Source organism: Convolutriloba macropyga, chromosome 1 (genome assembly GCF_964194025.1).
Source record: "Convolutriloba macropyga chromosome 1, txConMacr16.3, whole genome shotgun sequence".
Classification (NCBI taxonomy): Eukaryota; Metazoa; Xenacoelomorpha; order Acoela; family Convolutidae; genus Convolutriloba; species Convolutriloba macropyga.
In genome coordinates, this window is record NC_134468.1 from 71,205,748 (window position 1) to 71,230,068 (window position 24,321).

Genomic DNA, 24,321 nt, shown 5'->3' on the forward strand with positions numbered 1-24,321 from the left:
AATTGTGGCCAGTAAATATGGCCAGTGAATTTTTTTTGTAACTTATTATCAAACCCGTAAGTAGGTTTTATTTGACCCCTGAGGCTGAAAAAGCTGAATAAGGACCATAATTGTCATAAAAATGAAAAATATTGCAAGCTTTGTAAAAAAAAACGCTGAAAATGCACTCTATTACTACTAGAACTGTGCAGTAAGCTATTATCAATTATTATTCGTGAAAAATGTTTAAAACCATTCAATTTTTAAAATGTTTAAAAAAATGAAAAAAAAATGTTAAAAACCATTTTAATACTACTAGAACTCTGCAGTAAGCTATAATCAAACGCTAGGTTCCTTGACACCTAGGGCTGAAAAAAAAATTTAAAAAGTCAAATTTTCAAAAACCTTGAAAAAATTGAAAATCAGTATAAATTTGCGTGTTTTTGTTTGGATTACCAAAACATACAGCTCTTAAAAAGGACATAAAAAGTACTTATGTTTAGCACGACCTTTATCAACTTTAACCAGCCTCAATTTTACACTGGTCCAACAAAAAACTGGAAAAACACTCCATCACATGTAGGAACTATGCGGTAAGCTATGCAGTGTGCCCCTGCTTCCGGCAAAAACAAACTCAATATTTTAAAAAAAATTTGAAAAAATTTCACATAATTCTCAAAAAATTGATGAAATTTGTAATATTTCATTCCATTACATCTAGAAACAAAGCAGTAACCTATTATCAAACCCTAGAGGACGTTCCTTGGCTCTTGAGGTTGGGGAAAACTAAAAAAACAAAAATTTTCAAAAAACTGGAAAAAAAATTGCAAAGTTTATCATAAAAAATTGCTAAAATTTAAGATATTTAAAAAATACAAACTGTGGCCAGTAAATTTTTTTTGTAACTTATTATCAAACCCGTAAGTAGATTTTATTTGACCCCTGAGGCTGAAAAAGCTGAATAAGGACCATAATTGTCATAAAAATGAAAAATATTGCAAGCTTTGTAAAAAAAAAACGCTGAAAATGCACTCTATTACTACTAGAACTGTGCAGTAAGCTATTATCAATTATTAATCGTGAAAAATGTTTAAAACCATTCAATTTTTAAAATGTTTAAAAAAATGAAAAAAAAAATGTTAAAAACCATTTTAATACTACTAGAACTCTGCAGTACGCTATAATCAAACGCTAGGTTCCTTGACACCTAGGGCTGAAAAAAAATTTTAAAAGTCAAATTTTCAAAAACCTTGAAAAAATTGAAAATCAGTATAAATTTGCGTGTTTTTGTTTGGATTACCAAAACATACAGCTCTTAAAAAGGACATAAAAAGTACTTATGTTTAGCACGACCTTTATCAACTTTAACCAGCCTCAATTTTACACTGGTCCAACAAAAAACTGGAAAAATGTCGAGAAAACAAAATATACCCCACAGCTTGCCGGAAAATAGCCGCCGTTGATTCCAACAAGCATGCTTGGGATTGAAAGAATCGAAGATATTGAAAAAAAAAGATTTTTGTACAAAAACATTTTTTAAGTCTGATTTATTTTGATGGGGTTTCGTAGTTGAACATAATTCTGTTTCCTAGAGAGAGGCTACAGGGGCTACTATTAATAGCAATAAGCATTAGAGATGGTAACTACGACTTGTATTAACGACGTTCAAATAGCGGGCAACTAAAATGGGGCTTTATGGGTTTATCCAGTTTATTTCTGACTTCGATTTTTTATACTTACTCTGTTCATTTTGAATTGCTTTGCTGAACACCTGATGTTCAAAATCACTTTTAGCATAATGACAGAAGAGGGAAACTAGCCTAGAGAAGTCAAAAAGATTTCACGCAAAATGTTAAAAAAGCGGCAAAATGAGGTAAAGCGAAACATTTTTTTGTTCGACAAAGTAAAAAAAATAGGAGCGCTATAATAGCCGGCGGCTATTGAAAAGCAATATTTTCGGCTCAAAAACTCCTATAAATGACCCTTTAACCTTAAACTAGAACTTTACTGGTAGCTTCAACACACTAAGCGCTCAAAAGACTGCTAAACGCGGCTAAGGGCCTCTAATGAAACTTAATGACCGCTGGGCGCTACCTGTTTATCCCGTTTTTAAAGACGAAAAGTCAAATAGCTCAGACGAAAAATCGGTCAAGCAAAAGTCAGATTAAACATAACCGACTAAACGTCGGAAGAATTGCTCTCGAACGACTAGTGGGAGCTCTAATCGATTGCAGTCGGGGGGGGGGGGAGTTAGGAGGAGCCTAAATGGAACTAAGAAGTTCAACAGTGGGCTTCAAATAACCACATTTGAGGTTAACATATACCTCTTTTAAGATTTAAAGTGAAAAACGGCATCAGTTTCGGCGCACTTTTCAATTGACTTTTAGTATTAAATTGCCGCCAATTGAGTTCAGCTGCTAGAGATTGTGATTGAGAGAGAATTTTAGATCACGCGAAACGCAAAAAGTCAAGGGCGTAAAAGTCACTCGAAGTCAAAACTGTCAAGCAAAAATTTTGCATAAAAAAGACACGCAAGTTTACAATAATTGATTCTCTACGAGAGCAATTAAAAAGACCAACAAAAAGTCAAGGGCGTAAACGCAAAAAGTCAAGGGCGTAAAAGTCACTCGAAGTCAAAACTGTCAAGCAAAAATTTTGCATAAAAAAGACACGCAAGTTTACAATAATTGATTCTCTACGAGAGCAATTAAAAAGACCAACAGAACTAATATAATTGCTAACTAATATAATATCTAATTGTATGAGAGCATTTAATCGCGCACAAATCAAGTCAAAGAGCGAAAAAGTCATTACTTGCCAGCGAAAGAATGCTCTAGAACAAAAGCGCAAAAACGGTTAAGCAAAAATTTTGCATACAAGACACAAGTTGTCGCAAACTCTGTCGCATCAAAATGTTTTTCATCAATTTTTGCAGCATGTTCATACCTCATCATATTCCTTCATATTCCTGAGTATCCTGCCCAGATTGCGATACAAAGCACCCACGTCGAAATCACTTCCTGGTCCACCCGACTTCTCCTTGATAGATATGGCCTTTTCTATATTGGCTTTTGCATCCTTGTTCTGGCCTGTTTGGGACTGGACTGAGGCCAGATTACAGTGGATGGCGCCAGTCATTGGATGTTCGGGACTGAGTTGGACCTGTCTGATCTCAAGAGCTTGCTTCAGAACTGCCTTGGCTTCTTCGTATTTACACTGATGACTGAAAAAAAAATTATTGACATGATTCTTGATTCAAAAGATAAAATCCTTGGCAATATTTTGCCAACAAAAAGAGCAAATTGGGTTCCATTATGTGTCCCAGACTCCTCCCTCGTGTAATTTAGACTACTGGCTGCTGCGTATGTTCACGCAGCAAATGCACAGTTGTTTTATTGAGGCAATTGATTAACACGCAACTGTCATTTGCCAGCCACAAGATTCTGTAGTAGACAGTCTCAAATAGAGATCAAATTAGTCGAAATTATGAATGTCGACTTGCTTCACTGAATTGAACTCAAGTTCAGGTTTTCTTGAAGCAAAAGCTTTCAGAGGCTGTGTATATGAGGAAGAAGGCAAAATACCAGCAAACTTGTCTCAACTGAAAATACAACACCAATTAAGCACATGCACTGTTCACTATTTCAATTCAAAAATCTGAGCTAAATCTTTACGAATCATTTGTTTTTCCACAAATTCCGTAAACGGGCAGTAAAGAAGACACTATTCCACGTGATATCTTACCGATAGACTTTGGCAAGAATGCACATGACTGTGGCCAGGTCGGGGTGGTTTTCGCCCAGTTCTTTCTGGATATCAGCGTACGCTTTCTTGCACAGGGGCACACATGTCTCTGCTCTTCCCTCCTCAAGATATTGGTTGACCATGTTATTAAGTGTGCGGAGTTTAGTGGGGACATCATTACTGTACTGCTCGGGTTCTTCGTCCTCATCAAGTACTGAGCCCTGTTTCTCTAAAAAGTCAGCACCTTTTTGATAAATCACATTGCAAGAAACAATCAGTTCTAATTTTATTTGAAAATGACTTAAGAGATAAAATTGAAAGCATATCCTCTTTGCAACTCTTAAACGCTTTGCACACAAACTGCCCCTCAACCGACACAGTAACGTGTCATCTGTATTTTTCATTTTCTCGGTAAGACAATAAAATAATCAGTTTATCGCACTGAATCCTCACAACTTTAAAGTTGTTAACACGATAAATGTGAAGCGAAATACACCGGCAGATAGACTAATTGATTGTTAAAATTGAGTTCGAAGCCCAAGTACGTCTTCAAATCAGAACAAACGTTCTAACAATTGAATGGTACAATTTGCAGATATAATTAGACATGCACTATGTACCTCCGAAACCTCAATGACACTTCAAAATCGAACTGCCTTTTAACCAAAATAATTGACTCACATCACAAGAAAACTTGAAACTGCACTTCCTTTAAAATTTCAAACCAAACAAAGGTAATTGTGGGTACAGAAATTAACTTTACGCGTTTTAAAATTCATGGCTTAAATAATACAGATGCCATCTTTTGGAGGCCCAAATTATCATGCAAAATAGTCACTGATCACTTGGTATTCTTTTAGTTCACTCGGAATTTGGGACCCTAATTCAAAGCATAAACAGCTCGAAAACACTGATCTCGAACGACAGGCAAATTTTTTCACAGGGGAGGCTTTAGCCTACATAATTTATGAGTACAACCAAGCAGAGGTTCAAACCCACGCTCTCCGCAATGAGAGACAAAAGCATTTAAACACTCGGCTTTCAGGATCTTGGATAATTCATCGAGAAGTCAATAATCAAGAAGTCAAGCTTGAAACGTCACTCGAGAAGTGAAATCGAAAGAATGTTCCAAACTGTCAAGCAAAAATGTTGCATAAAAACGACACCCACACTCACAATAACTGCTTCAAACTTCGTTCGAGAGATTTAACATAAGAACACTAATAGGGAGACGTACAATGCCGACTATATGAGTGCCTGAACTTTATTCTATTATTCACCCCATAAATTTATAAACCAGCCAGATCACCAAATGAAACGAGGGCACAAATTCTGAACAAATCACAATGAAGTGAGATTTTCAATCTTATAAATAATCAGGCAAGATAATTGTAGAGGGACAAGTTAAAGCAAAAAGTAAGAAATGTGGACGATGGCCATACCCGTGTCCGGTGGGACTTGATATGAATCTATCACAACCGAGCTAGAGATCACCGTGGCCTAATTGCCTCGGAAATGATTTCGCCAAGCGTTTTAATTGCTCTTTGCTGTTTCGGCAATTTTGAAGTGAATTCAAGTTTCGGCTCTCTTAAAAGTCGTCAAATTCGACAGGCAACGTCGGAGATAAATTTTTGCGTGATATATGTATTGATAATTAAATCCAAGTTACAGTCGCGTAAGACTACTTCCGTGGCCGGTCAACATGCCGACATTCAAACCAGCCAACAGACCTTTTAGCCGACACAAACAAACCCAACTACTCAAATCACAGTTCAGATAACTACCCGCGCTCTGAGCAGGTAAAGAAGCGTCCCTTAGTTAAGACAAACATTAATTGGCTATAACTACTAGCTAATTAGGCCGTGTCTCAGCGGGATTTGATCTGAATCTTTTTCAAACGAGCAAATCATCACGACCAACAAAAAATTAAGTCAAAACTTCTAATAACAAGTTGAAACATAAACCGACTGAAGTTGGGTGCCAGATATCTTAAACACTAAGCTACATTCGCGTTGCTACTCAACCGCTAAAAATATCACTCTTACACAAGAAACAAACATTTCAGAATAAGAGCAATTGAAATCACTCAAAATGAAAAACTGATGCTTGAAAAAAAATCACTTGAGAAGTCACCGAATGTTCTAGCGCCGCAGCTCAAAATGGTCAACCAAAAATTTTGCATAAGAAGACCAACATGTTTACAATAATTGCTTCACACTTTATTCGAGAGCAATTAATATTATTCTGATTTCTGTCATTTTCAAATCGTCCTGATGAAATCTGCGGTTAAGTTTGCGTGTCTTCTAATTTGTCTAATTTGTGTGTCGACTAACCCCAAGCTCCGTTTTGCGGAGAACGATAACTGTGCCAAAGAATCCTAATAATGACCTTTTCGCACATTGTTAATTGTCGCAGTTTAATTTCATCTTGAAGCAGTAACTGCTTAAATTTCGCGTTCAATTTTGCTTAAAAATGATCAAATTTTGCGTTTTACAGCTTCCGATGAATGCTGAATAGTATTGCTTTATCGTTATCGTTAAACCGTAAAAAACATACCCGGCAAATTGCCGGAAAATAGCCGCCGTTGATTCCCATAACCAAGATTGGGATTAAAAGAGAAAAGCTAATAAAAAAGATTTTTGCACACAAAATTTCACGTGCGAACTGTTTCGATGTCATTTTGGAGCTGAACATACTTTTTTGTAGTGAGACGACACAGTGGCTAGTATCAATACCAATAAGCATTAGAAATGGCAACTAAGAACACAGTCCGAGTAACAGGCATCTAAAACTTGGCTTTATGGGTTTCTCCTGTTTCTATTTCTGATTTCGTTTCTTGATACCGACTCCGTTTATTTTGAATTGCCTTGCTGAGCAACTGCTGTCTAAAATCACTTTTAGTAGAATGGGAGAAGAGTGAAACTAGGCTAGAGAAGTCAAATAGATTTCACGCAAAATGTTCAAAAGGCGGCAAAATGAGGTAAAGCGAAAACTTTTTATTCGACGAAGCAAAAAACATAGCAGGACAAAACCTGACGTATAATTCAAAGAATTTGCATTGACTAAACAAAAATCAGACATAGGACGGACTATCCGTGAATTGAGAAAACCATTTCTAAAAAAATCAGATTAAAAATAAAAAAAAACAGTAGATGTCAAAAATCATGAAAACAGCACCCCAACACAATTCAAATTCTTTGAATTGTAATAAAAAAGGAGCGCTATAATAGCCGGCGGAGAAGCTGAGGCGGCTAATAATAAACGACTAACGTCGGGTGAATTGCTCTTGAACGACCGGCTGGCTTCAGAAATAGCCAGCGGAGCCTTCAGGATTTCGTTAGCATTGGGGGACCAGAGTGTGTGTTTATTGTGTGTGTGTGTTGTGGGGGATTGCACAAGCGTTGGGGGGAGAGGGGGGGTGGGCATTGACAGATTTGAGCATTGACATCGAAAGAAGTTAAAATACAACCAATCAATAAAAAAAACATGAAAAAGCCGCAAATTTCTGACAAATTAAGCAGTATTAAACCAACGAAATCTTGATTATTCTCCTATTATTAAAAAATACCTGATAACGTTAAAAACTGGCTAAAAATCTATGGATGAACAAATACAATTAGGCACAAAAACTGACCAGGCTAAAATTTGTCATGAAATAGCTCAAGACAACAGTCGAAAAGCTCAGAAATCAGCAATTAACTCTGCGACCAAAAATTCGCATTAACATAGGGCAAAGAATATTCTTAGAAAATAAAAAGAACAATACAAAAAATAACTAAAACTTAGGGCTCAAAATAATTGTGGCGTCGCGGCAATTATTACAAAAAGCATGCTTATCTCTGAGTGGAGATATCATAGACAAAATCAAGTCACACTAAAATATAATAGAAAAGACGATTGAAGCAGAATAGAACTCAAAGGCAAAAACTCGTTCAGTAGAAAAACCTAGCTCCTAAAATTTCTGCAGCAAAAATTTTAAAAGAGATCCCATCAAATACTTAGTGCTCCATTATATTAATTGAGATCAATTGCAAACCAAAAAATAATATTTCAAGAAAAAAGATGAAGGCTTTGTACTATTTTTTTATCATTTATCATATTTTTTTATCAATTAGTTTTTTACAACTAATATAAAGTAAAACGAAGAAAACAATAGGTCTCAGGAGAATGCTGAATGAAACATGCTAGAATTTTGAGAAAATGAGTATATTATTAAAAAGAAGGATCCAAAAGACAATTCACTATATTTAAGAAGTTAAACATGACATTGATAAACAAATTGAGGTAAATAACAAAGAATTTTAATAGTTAGCATTCGAGGCTGACAAAAAACAAGGCAATTTTCCTTTCTTAATAAAAAAACGGGCACTAAGTTTGAAGATTAAAAAATTAAAATTAAAATCAAAATTACAATTCCAAAAACTTCGAAATTTTACTGAAATTCAAAAAAGGCCAAAAAATCAATTTTCATTAACACAGGCGTTGTTGAAACCAAAATACAAACAAAACAAAAAACTTGACAAAAACCGCAAAATCGGATTAGTATGGGTACAATGTTATAACAACTCCTTCTGTCAAAAAGAGGCATTCATTGCAAGACTTATCAAACTTAAGTTACCATAAAAATTGAATACAAAATCTGCTCCAAGATAAAAAACGAAAAAATATTGAACAAACAACCAAAAATTAACTAAAAATTGAGAAATATTGAGAAATTCTGCAATTGAAACGGATTATTAGGCCTATATAAACACTGAAAAATAATTACAGATGGTGACATTGCTAAAGTATCGATCAAAGAAAATTTCGACCAAAATCCAATCTTGGGGGAAAAAACAGTCAGTCAAATGGACGTGAAAAAACGGCTATCCAGATTAATTTTCTCAGAAACACTTTTCAAAGACAAAAACTCACTGAATCAACGCACAGAATAAATAAACAGAGAAAAGAAATTGCTGCAAAATAGCCGCCGTTGACCCACTTGACGCTCATTGGGATTGAAACAGAAAAAAAAATTGAGAGAATAGACAGAAGTTTTCAAAGTGTTCTTATTTGGTGTCAAAGTCTTCTTATTTCGTATGAAACATCTGCATATTCGGTTAGATTCTAAATTTACGCTTAAATCAGCGTCTAAACTGAACGCTATTAAGAATAATACTAATGACAGCTAGCAATCGTTTTGAAGAACTTTGATAATCTTATGCACTATAACTTAAATACCGGGCTCTATATGTTTATCCCGTTTCTTTTGACTTTGCTCTCTTGACTTTGACCGTATTCACTACAGTGCGTAAATCATTGCGTGAAAAATTGAAAATCCATTCAGTTGAAACTGAGTGAGGTAAGTCAGAAGTCAAGCGTGAAAATCGAGATTTATGTAAAACGCACAATGTGATCAAAAGGTAAAGCAAATAAAAAAAGGAGCGCCGAAATAATAGCCACAGAGAGGATGACGGTGTCAACTTAAAATCTGCTCTATTGCTCAGGGAAAAAATAGACAAACGTCCGACGTATTGCTCTCGAAGGACTGGCGCGGCGAAAAATGTAGAAGAGAGCATAGGCTAGAGAAACCTTTATCCTGCTAAAAAAAGATGTTTGGAGATGAGTTCCGACCCGCTAACTCTCAAAAGATTGTTCTAGAAAAAGCTCCAGCATAAAATTTGCATAAAAAAGACACGTTTATAATTGTTGCTTCAAACATGATTTCACACGCCAATTTTACTCTTTTGATTTTAGGTCAAACACCGTCTGAACAAATAGTACTTTCGGGAAATCCTCAGAACATAAACCGACTAATTGTCAGAAGCATTGCTCCTGAACAACAGGCGAGGCAATATAAATCAGTGCTGTAGCCCAGATAAAATTTTCTTAGTTTCTTAGCTTTATGGCACAACAAAAAACATTCATTGTCACTCTAGTGCTCTGGCCAACTCTTATGCAGTTTTTAAAGAATCCGCGATAACTTTTTCACGTCATATTAGAGCAAAACTGTGGTCCCATGTTTCAAAACAAATTTTGTAGAAATTCATATGTGAGAATTTTACGAAACCTGACCGTCTAATCATAAAGAACAAATTAATAAACCTAAAGAAGCATTATTTCCACTGAGTTTAGAGTAACCTATCAGATCAATCAGAATGCATTATAAACCGACTAAAGTCGGAAAAATTGCTCTCGACCAACAAGCGAGGCAATTTAATTCAGGGGCTGTAGCCTAGATAAAATTGTCTTTAAGCGTGCAAAAATTTTTGACCTCACCGTGATTTAAACCATTGCCCTCCCGCTGCCTGACCAGAAGCACTGCCAAACGGGCTATCAGGCCCTTCTTCTTGCTATGCTGCTATCACTTTTTTTTATTTCAAAAACAAGCTTTACTTCGGAGTAAGAGCAATAGAGATCACTCGAAAATGAATAAAGCACGAAAAAGTCACTTAAGAGGTCACAGAACCTTCTAGAAGAAAAGCGCAAAATGGTCAAGCAAAAAATTTGCATAAAAAGAAACACGTTTACAATAATTGCTATGAACTTCGTTCAAGAGCAATTAAAAATCACTCTTCGAGTCGTAAAAATCAGGAAGACTGCAATATAGCTACGCTTTTTTCAGCTTCGCCGGTATAACAAAAAAACCAACACCCACTTGCATAATTGGTATTTTAGTTACCGCTCTGAAGTGCTTTAATTAATGTTCGCAGCGGCAACAAAAGCTTGAATCCTTAGGTTTCTTAGTTTCATGGCACACCGCAAAAACTTCATTGTCACCCTTGTGCTCTGGGCAACTCCTATGTAGTTTTTCAGGAATCCACTATAACTTTTTCACGTCATATTAGAGCAAAACTGCGGTCCCATGTTTCAAAACAAATCTTGTAGAAATTCATATGTGAGAATTTTACGAAAAATGATTGTCTAATCATAAAAAAGAACAAATTAAATAACATAAAGAAACATTATTTCCGCTGATTTTCGAGTAACCTATCAGATCGATCAGAATGCATTAAATATACGCCTACCAATTTACAACGATTTACACCAACCAATTTACATAAATATACAACGACAGGCGAGGCAATTTAATTCATGGGCTGTAGCCTAGATAAAATTTTCTTAAGGGTGCAAAAATTTTTGACCGCGCCGTGATTTGAACCATTACCCTCCCGCTGCCTGACCAGAAACACTGCCAAATGGGCTATCAGGCCCTTCTTCTTGCTATGCTGCAATCACTTTTTTCATTTTAACAACAAGCTTTACTTCGGAGTAAGAGCAATAGAGATCACTCAAAAAAGAACGAAAGCACGAAAAAGTCACTTAAGAGGTCAAAGATTCTTCTAAAAGAAAAGCGCAAAATGGTCAAGCACAAAATTTGCATAAAAACACCAACCCGTTTACAATAATTGCTATGAACTTCGTTCAAGAGCAATTAAAAACCACACCTCTTCGAGTCGCAAAAATCAGGAAGACTGCAATCTAGCTACGCTCACCTTTAAGATTCGCAGGTATAACAATAACATCCAACACTCACTTGCAAAATTGGTATTTTAGTTACCGCTTTGAAGTGCTTTATTTAATGTTCGCAGCTGCAACGAAAGCTTGAATCCTTATGTTTCTTAATTTAAGGCACAAAACAAAAAATTCATTGCCACTCCTGTGCTCTGGGAAGTTCCTATGTAGTTTTTCAAGAATCCGCTATAATTTTTTCACGTCATATTAGAGCAGAACTGTGGTCCAATGTTTCAAAACAAATCTTGTATAAATTCCTATGTGAGAATTTTACGAAACATGATTGTCTAATCATAAAGAAGAACAAATTAAATAACAAAAGCATTATTTCCACTGATTCTAGAGTAACCTATCAGATCAATCAGAATGCATTAGACATAAACCGACTAATTTCGGAGAAAATGCTCTCGAAGACAGGCGAGGCATTTTAATTCAGGAGATGTAGCCTAGACAAAATTTTCTTTAAGGGTGCAAAAATTTTTGACCGCGCCGTGATTTGAACCATTGCCCTCCCGCTGCCTGACCAGAAGCACTGCCAAATGGGCTATCATGCCCTTCTTCTTGCTATGCTGCTATCACTTTTTTTTATTTCAACAACAAGCTTTACTTCGGAGTAAGAGCAATAGAGATCACTCAAAACTGAAGAACGAAAAAAACACTTACGAAGTCACAGAATCTTCCAGAAGAAAAGAGCAAAATGGTCAGGCAAAAAATTTGCATAAAAACACCAACCCGTTTACAATAATTGCTATGAACTTCGTTCAAGAGCAATTAAAAACACCTCCTCTTCGAGTCGTAAAAATCAAGAAGACTGCAATAAAGCTACGCTCACATTTAAGATTCGCAGGTATAACAATAACAACCAACACCCACTTGCAAAATTGGTATTTTAGTTACCGCTTTGAAGTGCTTTATTTAATGTTCGCAGCTGCAACGAAAGCTTGAATCCTTATGTTTCTTAGTTTTAAGGCACAAAACAAAAAATTCATTGCCATTCTTGTGCTCTGGGAAGTTCCTATGTAGTTTTTCAAGAATCCGCTATAATTTTTTCACGTCATATTAGAGCAGAACTGTGGTCCAATGTTTCAAAACAAATCTTGTATAAATTCCTATGTGAGAATTTTACGAAACATGATTGTATAATCATAAAGAAGAACAAATTAAATAACAAAAGCATTATTTCCACTGATTTTAGAGTAACCTATCAGATCAATCAGAATGCATTAGACATAAACCGACTAATTTCGGAGAAAATGCTCTCGAACGACAGGCGAGGCATTTTAATTCAGGAGATGTAGCCTAGATAAAAATTTCTTTAAGTGTGCAAAAATTTTTGACCGCGCCGTGATTTGAACCATTGCCCTACCGCTGCCTGACCAGAAGCACTGCCAAATGGGCTATCAGGCCCTTCTTCTTGCTATGCTGCTATCACTTTTTTTATTTTAACAACAAGCTTTACTTCGGAGTAAGAGCAATAGAGATCACTCAAAACTGAAGAACGAAAAAGTCACTTACGAAGTCACAGAATCTTCCAGAAGAAAAGAGCAAAATGGTCAGGCAAAAAATTTGCATAAAAAGACCAACACGTTTAAAATAATTGCTATGAACTTCGTTCAAGAGCAATTAAAAACACCTCCTCTTCGAGTCGTAAAAATCAAGAAGACTGCAATAAAGCTACGCTCACATTTAAGATTCGCAGGTATAACAATAACAACCAACACCCACTTGCAAAATTGGTATTTTAGTTACCGCTTTGAAGTGCTTTATTTAATGTTCGCAGCTGCAACGAAAGCTTGAATCCTTATGTTTCTTAGTTTTAAGGCACAAAACAAAAAATTCATTGCCACTCTTGTGCTCTGGGAAGTTCCTATGTAGTTTTTCAAGAATCCGCTATAATTTTTTCACGTCAGATTAGAGCAAAACTGTGATCCCATGTTCCAAAACAAATCTTGTATAAATTCATATGTGAGAATTTTACGAAACATGATTGTCTAATCATAAAGACGAACAAATTAAATAACAAAGAAGCATTATTTCCACTGATTTTAGAGTAACCTATCAGATCAATCAGAATGCATTAAACATAAACAGACTTATGTCGGAAAAATTGCTCTCTAACGATAGGCGAGGCAATTTAATCCAGAGGCTGTAGCTTAGATAAAATTTTTCTTTAAAAGAGCAAAAATAGCTCCCCACGCCGGAATTCGGACCACTGACCTCAAGATCCCTCGTCAGAAGCACTGCCCACTCGGCTGCCAGGCCCTTCTTTTTGCTATAATGCAATCGATTTTAGTTTAGCGACAAGCTGTAAGAACATTAGAGATCACTCAAAACGGAAGAACGAAAGAACGAAAAAGTCACTTACGAAGTCACAGAATCTTCCAGAAGAAAAGAGCAAAATGGTCAGGCAAAAAATTTGGATAAAAAGACCAACACGTTTACAATAATTGCTATGAACTTCGTTCAAGAGCAATTAAAAACACCTCCTCTTCGAGTCGTAAAAATCAAGACTGCAATAAAGCTACGCTCACATTTAAGATTCGCAGGTATAACAATAACAACCAACACCCACTTGCAAAATTGGTATTTTAGTTACCGCTTTGAAGTGCTTTATTTAATGTTCGCAGCTGCAACGAAAGCTTGAATCCTTATGTTTCTTAGTTTTAAGGCACAAAACAAAAAATTCATTGCCACTCTTGTGCTCTGGGAAGTTCCTATGTAGTTTTTCAAGAATCCGCTATAATTTTTTCACGTCAGATTAGAGCAAAACTGTGATCCCATGTTTCAAAACAAATCTTGTATAAATTCATATGTGAGAATTTTACGAAACATGATTGTCTAATCATAAAGACGAACAAATTAAATAACAAAGAAGCATTATTTCCACTGATTTTAGAGTAACCTATCAGATCAATCAGAATGCATTAAACATAAACAGACTTATGTCGGAAAAATTGCTCTCTAACGATAGGCGAGGCAATTTAATCCAGAGGCTGTAGCTTAGATAAAATTTTTCTTTAAAAGAGCAAAAATAGCTCCCCACGCCGGAATTCGGACCACTGACCTCAAGATCCCTCGCCAGAAGCACTGCCCACTCGGCTGCCAGGCCCTTCTTTTTGCTGTAATGCAATCGATTTTAGTTTAGCGACAAGCTGTAAGAACATTAGAGATCACTCAAAACGGAAGAACGAAAGAACGAAAAAGTCACTTACGAAGTCACAGAATCTTCCAGCAGAAAAGAGCAAAATGGTCAGGCAAAAAATTTGGATAAAAAGACCAACACCTTTACAATAATTGCTATGAACTTCGTTCAAGAGCAATTAAAAACACCTCCTCTTCGAGTCGTAAAAATCAAGACTGCAATAAAGCTACGCTCACATTTAAGATTCGCAGGTATAACAATAACAACCAACACCCACTTGCATAATTGGTATTTTAGTTACCGCTTTGAAGTGGTTTATTTAATGTTCGCAGCTGCAACGAAAGCTTGAATCCTTAGGTTTCTTAGTTTTAAGGCACAACACAAAAAATTCATTGCCACTCTTGTGCTCTGGGCAACTCCTATGTAACTTTTCAAGAATCCGCTATAACTTTTTCACGTCATATTAGAGCAAAACTGTGGTCCCATAATTCAGAACAAATCTTGTATAAATTCATATGTGAGAATTTTACGAAACATGATTGTCTAATCATAAAGAAGAACAAATTAAATAACAAAGAAGCATTATTTCCACTGATTTTAGAGAAACATATCAGATCAATCAGAATGCATTAAACATAAACAGACTTATGTGGGAAAAATTGCTCTCGAACGACAGGCGAGGCAATTTAATTCAGAGGCTGTAGCGTAGATAAAATTTTTCTTTAAAAGAGCAAAAATAGCTCCCCACGCCGGGATTCGGACCACTGACCTCCAGATCCCTCGCCAGAAGCACTGCCCACTCGGCTGCCAGGCCCTTCTTTTTGCTATAATGCAATCGATTTTAGTTTAGCGACAAGCTGTAAGAACAATAGAGATCACTCAAAACTGAAGAACGAAAAAGTCACTTACGAAGTCACAGAATCTTCCAGAAGAAAAGAGCAAAATGGTCAGGCAAAAAATTTGCATAAAAAGACCAACACGTTTACAATAATTGCTATGAACTTCGTTCAAGAGCGATTAAAAACACCTCTTCGAGTCGTAAAAATCAAGGAGATTGCAATATAGCTACGCTCACATTTCAGATTCGCAGGTATAACAATAACAACCAACACCCACTTGCATAATTGGTATTTTAGTTACCGCTTTGAAGTGGTTTATTTAATGTTCGCAGCTGCAACGAAAGCTTGAATCCTTAGGTTTCTTAGTTTTAAGGCACAACACAAAAAATTCATTGCCACTCTTGTGCTCTGGGCAACTCCTATGTAATTTTTCAAGAATCCGCTATAACATTTTCACGTCATATTAGAGCAAAACTGTGGTCCCATAATTCAAAACAAATCTTGTATAAATTCATATGTGAGAATTTTACGAAACATGATTGTCTAATCACAAAGAAGAAGAAATTAAATAACAAAGAAGCATTATTTCCACTGACTTTAGAGTAACATATCAGATCAATCAGAATGCATTAAACATAAACAGACTTATGTGGGAAAAAATGCTCTCGAACGACAGGCGAGGCAATTTAATTCAGAGGCTGTAGCGTAGATAAAATTTTTCTTTAAAAGAGCCAAAATAGCTCCCCACGCCGGGATTCGGGCCACTGACCTCCAGATCCCTCGCCAGAAGCACTGCCCACTCGGCTGCCAGGCCCTTCTTTTTGCTATGATGCAATCGATTTTAGTTTAGCGACAAGCTGTAAGAACAATAGAGATCACTCAAAACGGAAGAACGAAAGAACGAAAAAGTCACTTACGAAGTCACAGAATCTTCCAGAAGAAAAGAGCAAAATGGTCAGGCAAAAAATTTGGATAAAAAGACCAACACGTTTACAATAATTGCTATGAACTTCGTTCAAGAGCAATTAAAAACACCTCCTCTTCGAGTCGTAAAAATCAAGACTGCAATAAAGCTACGCTCACATTTGAGATTCGCAGGTATAACAATAACAACCAACACCCACTTGCATAATTGGTATTTTAGTTACCGCTTTGAAGTGGTTTATTTAACGTTCGCAGCTGCAACGAAAGCTTGAATCCTTAGGTTTCTTAGTTTAAAGGCACAACAAAAAATACATTGCCACTCTTGTGCTCTGGGCAACTCCTATGTAATTTTTCAAGAATCCGCTATAACTTTTTCACGTCATATTAGAGCAAAACTGTGGTCCCATAATTCAAAACAAATCTTGTATAAATTCATATGTGAGAATTTTACGAAACATGATTGTCTAATCATAAAGAAGAACAAATTAAATAAAGAAGCATTATTTCCACTGATTTTAGAGTAACATATCAGATCAATCAGAATGCATTAAACATAAACAGACTTTTGTGGGAAAAATTGCTCTCGAACGACAGGCGAGGCAATTTAATTCAGAGGCTGTAGCGTAGATAAATTTTTTCTTTAAAAGAGCAAAAATAGCTCCTCACGCCGGGATTCGGACCACTGACCTCCAGATCCCTCGCCAGAAGCACTGCCCACTCGGCTGCAAGGCCCTTCTTTTTGCTATAATGCAATCGATTTTAGTTTAGCGACAAGCTGTAAGAACAATAGAGATCACTCAAAATTGAAGAACGAAAGAGCGAAAAAGTCACTTACGAAGTCACAGAATCTTCCAGAAGAAAAGAGCAAAATGGTCAGGCAAAAAATTTGCATAAAAAGACCAACACGTTTACAATAATTGCTATGAACTTCGTTCAAGAGCAATTAAAAACACCTCTTCGAGTCGTAAAAATCAAGAAGATTGCAATATAGCTACGCTCACATTTAAGATTCGCAGGTATAACAATAACAACCAACACCCACTTGCATAATTGGTATTTTAGTTACCGCTTTGAAGTGGTTTATTTAATGTTCGCAGCTGCAACGAAAGCTTGAATCCTTAGGTTTCTTAGTTTTAAGGCACAACACAAAAAATTCATTGCCACTCTTGTGCTCTGGGCAACTCCTATGTAATTTTTCAAGAATCCGCTATAACTTTTTCACGTCATATTAGAGCAAAACTGTGGTCCCATAATTCAAAACAAATCTTGTATAAATTCATATGTGAGAATTTTACGAAACATAATTGTCTAATCATAAAGAAGAACAAATTAAATAACAAAGAAGCATTATTTCCACTGATTTTAGAGTAACATATCAGATCAATCAGAATGCATTAAACATAAACAGACTTATGTGGGAAAAATTGCTCTCGAACGACAGGCGAGGCAATTTAATTCAGAGGCTGTAGCGTAGATAAAATTTTTCTTTAAAAGAGCAAAAATAGCTCCCCACGCCGGGATTTGGACCACTGACCTCCAGATCCCTCGCCAGAAGCACTGCCCACTCGGCTGCCAGGCCCTTCTTTTTGCTATAATGCAATCGATTTTAGTTTAGCGACAAGCTGTAAGAACAATAGAGATCACTCAAAATTGAAGAACGAAAGAGCGAAAAATTCACTTACGAAGTCACAGAATCTTCCAGAAGAAAAGAGCAAAATGGTCAGGCAAAAAATTTGCATAAAAAGACCAACACGTTTACAATAATTGCTATGAACTTCGTTCAAGAGCGATTAAAAACACCTCTTCGAGTCGTAAAAATCAAGAAGATTGCAATATAGCTACGCTCACATTTAAGATTCGCAGGTATAACAATAACAACCAACACCCACTTGCATAATTGGTATTTTAGTTACCGCTTTGAAGTGGTTTATTTAATGTTCGCAGCTGCAACGAAAGCTTGAATCCTTAGGTTTCTTAGTTTTAAGGCACAACACAAAAAATTCATTGCCACTCTTGTGCTCTGGGCAACTCCTATGTAGTTTTTCAAGAATCCGCTATAACTTTTTCACGTCAGATTAGAGCAAAACTGTGGTCCCATGTTTCAAAACAAATCTTGTATAAATTCATATGTGAGAATTTTACGAAACATGATTGTCTAATCATAAAGAAGAACAAATTAAATAACAAAGAAGCATTATTTCCACTGATTTTAGAGTAACCTATCAGATCAATCAGAATGCATTAAACATAAACAGACTTATGTCGGAAAATTTGCTCTCGAACGACAGGCGAGGCAATTTAATTCAGAGGCTGTAGCGTAGATAAAATTTTTCTTTAAAATGGCAAAAATAGCTCCCCACGCCGGGATTCGGACCACTGACCTCAAGATACCTCGCCAGAAGCACTGCCCACTCGGCTGCCAGGCCCTTCTTTTTGCTATAATGCAATCGATTTTAGTTTAGCGGCAAGCTGTAAGAACAATAGAGATCACTCAAAACGGAAGAACGAAAGAACGAAAAAGTCACTTACGAAGTCACAGAATCTTCCAGAAGAAAAGAGCAAAATGGTCAGGCAAAAAATTTGCATAAAAAGACCAACACGTTTACAATAATTGCTATGAACTTCGTTCAAGAGCGATTAAAAACACCTCTTCGAGTCGTAAAAATCAAGAAGATTGCAATATAGCTACGCTCACATTTAAGATTCGCAGGTATAACAATAACAACCAACACCCACTTGCATAATTGGTATTTTAGTTACCGCTTTGAAGTGGTTTATTTAATGTTCGCAGCTGCAACGAAAGCTTGAATCCTTAGGTTTCTTAGTTTTAAGGCACAACACAAAAAAGTCATTGCCACTCTTGTGCTCTGGGCAACTCCTATGTAGTTTTTCAAGAATCCGCTATAACTTTTTCACGTCAGATTAGAGCAAAACTGTGGTCCCATGTTTCAAAACAAATCTTGTATAAATTCATATGTGAGAATTTTACGAAACATGATTGTCTAATCATAAAGAAGAACAAATTAAATAACAAAGAAGCATTATTTCCACTGATTTTAGAGTAACCTATCAGATCAATCAGAATGCATTAAACATAAACAGACTTATGTCGGAAAATTTGCTCTCGAACGACAGGCGAGGCAATTTAATTCAGAGGCTGTAGCGTAGATAAAATTTTTCTTTAAAATGGCAAAAATAGCTCCACACGCCGGGATTCGGACCACTGACCTCAAGATACCTCGCCAGAAGCACTGCCCACTCGGCTGCCAGGCCCTTCTTTTTGCTATAATGCAATCGATTTTAGTTTTGCGACAAGCTGTAAGAACAATAGAGATCACTCAAAACGGAAGAACGAAAGAACGAAAAAGTCACTTACGAAGTCACAGAATCTTCCAGAAGAAAAGAGCAAAATGGTCAGGCAAAAAATTTGCATAAAAAGACCAACACGTTTACAATAATTGCTATGAACTTCGTTCAAGAGCAATTAAAAACACCTCCTCTTCGAGTCGTAAAAATCAAGACTGCAATAAAGCTACGCTCACATTTAAGATCCGCAGGTATAACAATAACAACCAACACCCACTTGCATAATTGGTATTTTAGTTACCGCTTTTAAGAGGTTTATTTAATGTTCGCAGCTGCAACGAAAGGAATCCTTAGGTTTCTTAGTTTTAAGGCACAACACAAAAAATTCATTGCCATTCTTGTGCTCTGGGCAACTCCTATGTAATTTTTCAAGAATCCGCTATAACTTTTTCACGTCATATTAGAGCAAAACTGTGGTCCCATAATTCAAAACAAATCTTGTATAAATTCATATGTGAGAATTTTACGAAACATGATTGTCTAATCATAAAGAACAAATTTAAAAACAAAGAAGCATTACTTCCACTGATTTTAGAGTAACCTATCAGATCAATCAGAATGCATTAAACATAAACAGACTTATGTCGGAAAAATTGCTCTCGAACGACAGGCGAGGCAATTTAATTCAGAGGCTGTAGCGTAGATAAAATTTTTCTTTAAAAGAGCAAAAATAGCTCCCCACGCCGAGATTCGGACCACTGACTTCCAGATCCCTCGCCAGAAGCACTGCCCACTCGGCTGCCAGGCCCTTCTTTTTGCTATAATGCAATCGATTTTAGTTTAGCGACAAGCTGTAAGAACAATAGAGATCACTCAAAACTGAAGAACGAAAGAACAAAAAAGTCACTTACGAAGTCACAGAATCTTCCAGAATAAAAGAGCAAAATGGTCAGGCAAAAAATTTGCATAAAAAGACCAACACGTTTACAATAATTGCTATGAACTTCGTTCGAGAGCAATTAAAAACACCTCCTCTTCGAGTCGTAAAAATCAAGAAGACTGCAATAAAGCTACGCTCACATTTAAGATCCGCAGGTATAACAATAACAACCAACACCCACTTGCATAATTGGTATTTTAGTTACCGCTTTTAAGAGGTTTATTTAATGTTCGCAGCTGCAACGAAAGGAATCCTTAGGTTTCTTAGTTTTAAGGCACAACACAAAAAATTCATTGCCATTCTTGTGCTCTGGGCAACTCCTATGTAATTTTTCAAGAATCCGCTATAACTTTTTCACGTCATATTAGAGCAAAACTGTGGTCCCATAATTCAAAACAAATCTTGTATAAATTCATATGTGAGAATTTTACGAAACATGATTGTCTAATCATAAAGAACAAATTTAAAAACAAAGAAGCATTACTTCCACTGATTTTAGAGTAACCTATCAGATCAATCAGAATGCATTAAACATAAACAGACTTATGTCGGAAAAATTGCTCTCGAACGACAGGCGAGGCAATTTAATTCAGAGGCTGTAGCGTAGATAAAATTTTTCTTTAAAAGAGCAAAAATAGCTCCCCACGCCGAGATTCGGACCACTGACTTCCAGATCCCTCGCCAGAAGCACTGCCCACTCGGCTGCCAGGCCCTTCTTTTTGCTATAATGCAATCGATTTTAGTTTAGCGACAAGCTGTAAGAACAATAGAGATCACTCAAAACGGAAGAACGAAAGAACGAAAAAGTCACTTACGAAGTCACAGAATCTTCCAGAATAAAAGAGCAAAATGGTCAGGCAAAAAATTTGCATAAAAAGACCAACACGTTTACAATAATTGCTATGAACTTCGTTCGAGAGCAATTAAAAACACCTCCTCTTCGAGTCGTAAAAATCAAGAAGACTGCAATAAAGCTACGCTCACATTTAAGATCCGCAGGTATAACAATAACAACCAACACCCACTTGCATAATTGGTATTTTAGTTACCGCTTTTAAGAGGTTTATTTAATGTTCGCAGCTGCAACGAAAGGAATCCTTAGGTTTCTTAGTTTTAAGGCACAACACAAAAAATTCATTGCCATTCTTGTGCTCTGGGCAACTCCTATGTAATTTTTCAAGAATCCGCTATAACTTTTTCACGTCATATTAGAGCAAAACTGTGGTCCCATAATTCAAAACAAATCTTGTATAAATTCATATGTGAGAATTTTACGAAACATGATTGTCTAATCATAAAGAACAAATTTAAAAACAAAGAAGCATTACTTCCACTGATTTTAGAGTAACCTATCAGATCAATCAGAATGCATTAAACATAAACAGACTTATGTCGGAAAAATTGCTCTCGAACGACAGGCGAGGCAATTTAATTCAGAGGCTGTAGCGTAGATAAAATTTTTCTTTAAAAGAGCAAAAATAGCTCCCCACGCCGAGATTCGGACCACTGACTTCCAGATCCCTCGCCAGAAGCACTGCCCACTCGGCTGCCAGGCCCTTCTTTTTGCTATAATGCAATCGATTTTAGTTTAGCGACAAGCTGTAAGAACAATAGAGATCACTCAAAACGGAAGAACGAAAGAACGAAAAAGTCACTTACGAAGTCACAGAATCTTCCAGAAGAAAAGAGCAAAATGGTCAGGCAAAAAATTTGCATAAAAAGACCAACACGTTTACAATAATTGCTATGAACTTCGTTCAAGAGCAATTAAAAACACCTCCTCTTCGAGTCGTAAAAATCAAGAAGACTGCAATAAAGCTACGCTCACATTTAAGATCCGCAGGTATAACAATAACAACCAACACCCACTTGCATAATTGGTATTTTAGTTACCGCTTTTAAGAGGTTTATTTAATGTTCGCAGCTGCAACGAAAGGAATCCTTAGGTTTCTTAGTTTTAAGGCACAACACAAAAAATTCATTGCCATTCTTGTGCTCTGGGCAACTCCTATGTAATTTTTCAAGAATCCGCTATAACTTTTTCACGTCATATTAGAGCAAAACTGTGGTCCCATAATTCAAAACAAATCTTGTATAAATTCATATGTGAGAATTTTACGAAACATGATTGTCTAATCATAAAGAACAAATTTAAAAACAAAGAAGCATTACTTCCACTGATTTTAGAGTAACCTATCAGATCAATCAGAATGCATTAAACATAAACAGACTTATGTCGGAAAAATTGCTCTCGAACGACAGGCGAGGCAATTTAATTCAGAGGCTGTAGCGTAGATAAAATTTTTCTTTAAAAGAGCAAAAATAGCTCCCCACGCCGAGATTCGGACCACTGACTTCCAGATCCCTCGCCAGAAGCACTGCCCACTCGGCTGCCAGGCCCTTCTTTTTGCTATAATGCAATCGATTTTAGTTTAGCGACAAGCTGTAAGAACAATAGAGATCACTCAAAACTGAAGAACGAAAGAACAAAAAAGTCACTTACGAAGTCACAGAATCTTCCAGAATAAAAGAGCAAAATGGTCAGGCAAAAAATTTGCATAAAAAGACCAACACGTTTACAATAATTGCTATGAACTTCGTTCGAGAGCAATTAAAAACACCTCCTCTTCGAGTCGTAAAAATCAAGAAGAATGCAATAAAGCTACGCTCACATTTAAGATTTGCAGGTATAACAATAACAACCAAGACCCACTTGCATAATTGGTATTTTAGTTACCGCTTTGAAGTGGTTTATTTAATGTTCGCAGCTGCAACGAAAGCTTGAATCCTTAGGTTTCTTAGTTTTAAGGCACAACACAAAAAATTCATTGCCACTCTTGTGCTCTGGGCAACTCCTATGTAATTTTTCAAGAATCCGCTATAACTTTTTCACGTCATATTAGAGCAAAACTGTGGTCCCATAATTCAAAACAAATCTTGTATAAATTCATATGTGAGAATTTTACGAAACATGATTGTCTAATCATAAAGAAGAACAAATTAAATAACAAAGAAGCATTATTTCCACTGACTTTAGAGTAACCTATCAGATCAATCAGAATGCATTAAACATAAACAGACTTATGTCGGAAAAATTGCTCTCGAATGACAGGCGAGGCAATTTAATTCAGAGGCTGTAGCGTAGATAAAATTTTTCTTTAAAAGAGCAAAAATAGCTCCCCACGCCTGGATTCGGACCACTGACCTCCAGAACCCTCGCCAGAAGCACTGCCCACTCGGCTGCCAGGCCCTTCTTTTTGCTGTAATGCAATCGATTTTAGTTTAGCGACAAGCTGTAAGAACAATAGAGATCACTCAAAACTGAAGAACGAAAGAACGAAAAAGTCACTTACGAAGTCACAGAATCTTCCAGAAGAAAAGAGCAAAATGGTCAGGCAAAAAATTTGCATAAAAAGACCAACACGTTTACAAAAATTCCTATGAAATTCGTTCAAGAGCAATTAAAAACACCTCTTCGAGTCGTAAAAATCAAGAAGACTGCAATATAGCTACGCTCACATTTAAGATTCGCAGGTATAACAATAGCAACCAACACCCACTTGCATAATTGGTATTTTAGTTACGGCTTTGAAGTGGTCTATTTAATGTTCGCAGCTGCAACGAAGGCTTGAATCCTTAGGTTTCTTAGTTTTAAGGCACAACACAAAAACTTCATTGCCACACTTGTGCTCTGGGCAACTCCAATGTAGTTTTTCAGGAATCCACTATAACTTTTTCACGTCATATTAGAGCAAAACTGTGGTCCCATGTTTCAAAACAAATCTTGTATGAATTCATATGTGAGAATTTTACGAAACATGATTGTCTAATCATAAAGAAGAACAAATTAAAAAACAAAGAAGCATTATTTCCACTAATTTTAGAGTAACCTATCAGATCAATCAGAATGTATTAAACATAAACAGACTTATGTCAGAAAAATTGCTCTCGAA

General features: G+C 36.3%; 2 protein-coding genes across 15 annotated transcripts in view; both read right to left on the reverse strand.

Moving 5' to 3' along the window:
* Positions 1-24,321, reverse strand: part of LOC142342119 (cilia- and flagella-associated protein 46-like) — a 754,419-nt gene that overhangs the window by 495,219 nt on the left and 234,879 nt on the right. The gene's annotated exons all lie outside the window — the stretch shown is intronic.
* The window catches only part of LOC142342096 (uncharacterized), an 87,813-nt gene that overhangs the window by 18,464 nt on the left and 45,028 nt on the right, over positions 1-24,321 (reverse strand). For all 3 annotated transcript variants that reach the window (XR_012759150.1, XM_075393294.1, XM_075393286.1), the window contains exons 8-9: positions 3,724-3,952; positions 2,926-3,202 (exon numbers count right to left, since the gene is read on the reverse strand). Coding sequence is in view for 2 of the 3 variants with exons in the window: in XM_075393294.1 (XP_075249409.1) it covers positions 2,926-3,202; positions 3,724-3,952 (506 nt within the window). In the remaining variant the exon portion in view is untranslated. The remainder of the gene's footprint in view (positions 1-2,925; positions 3,203-3,723; positions 3,953-24,321) is intronic.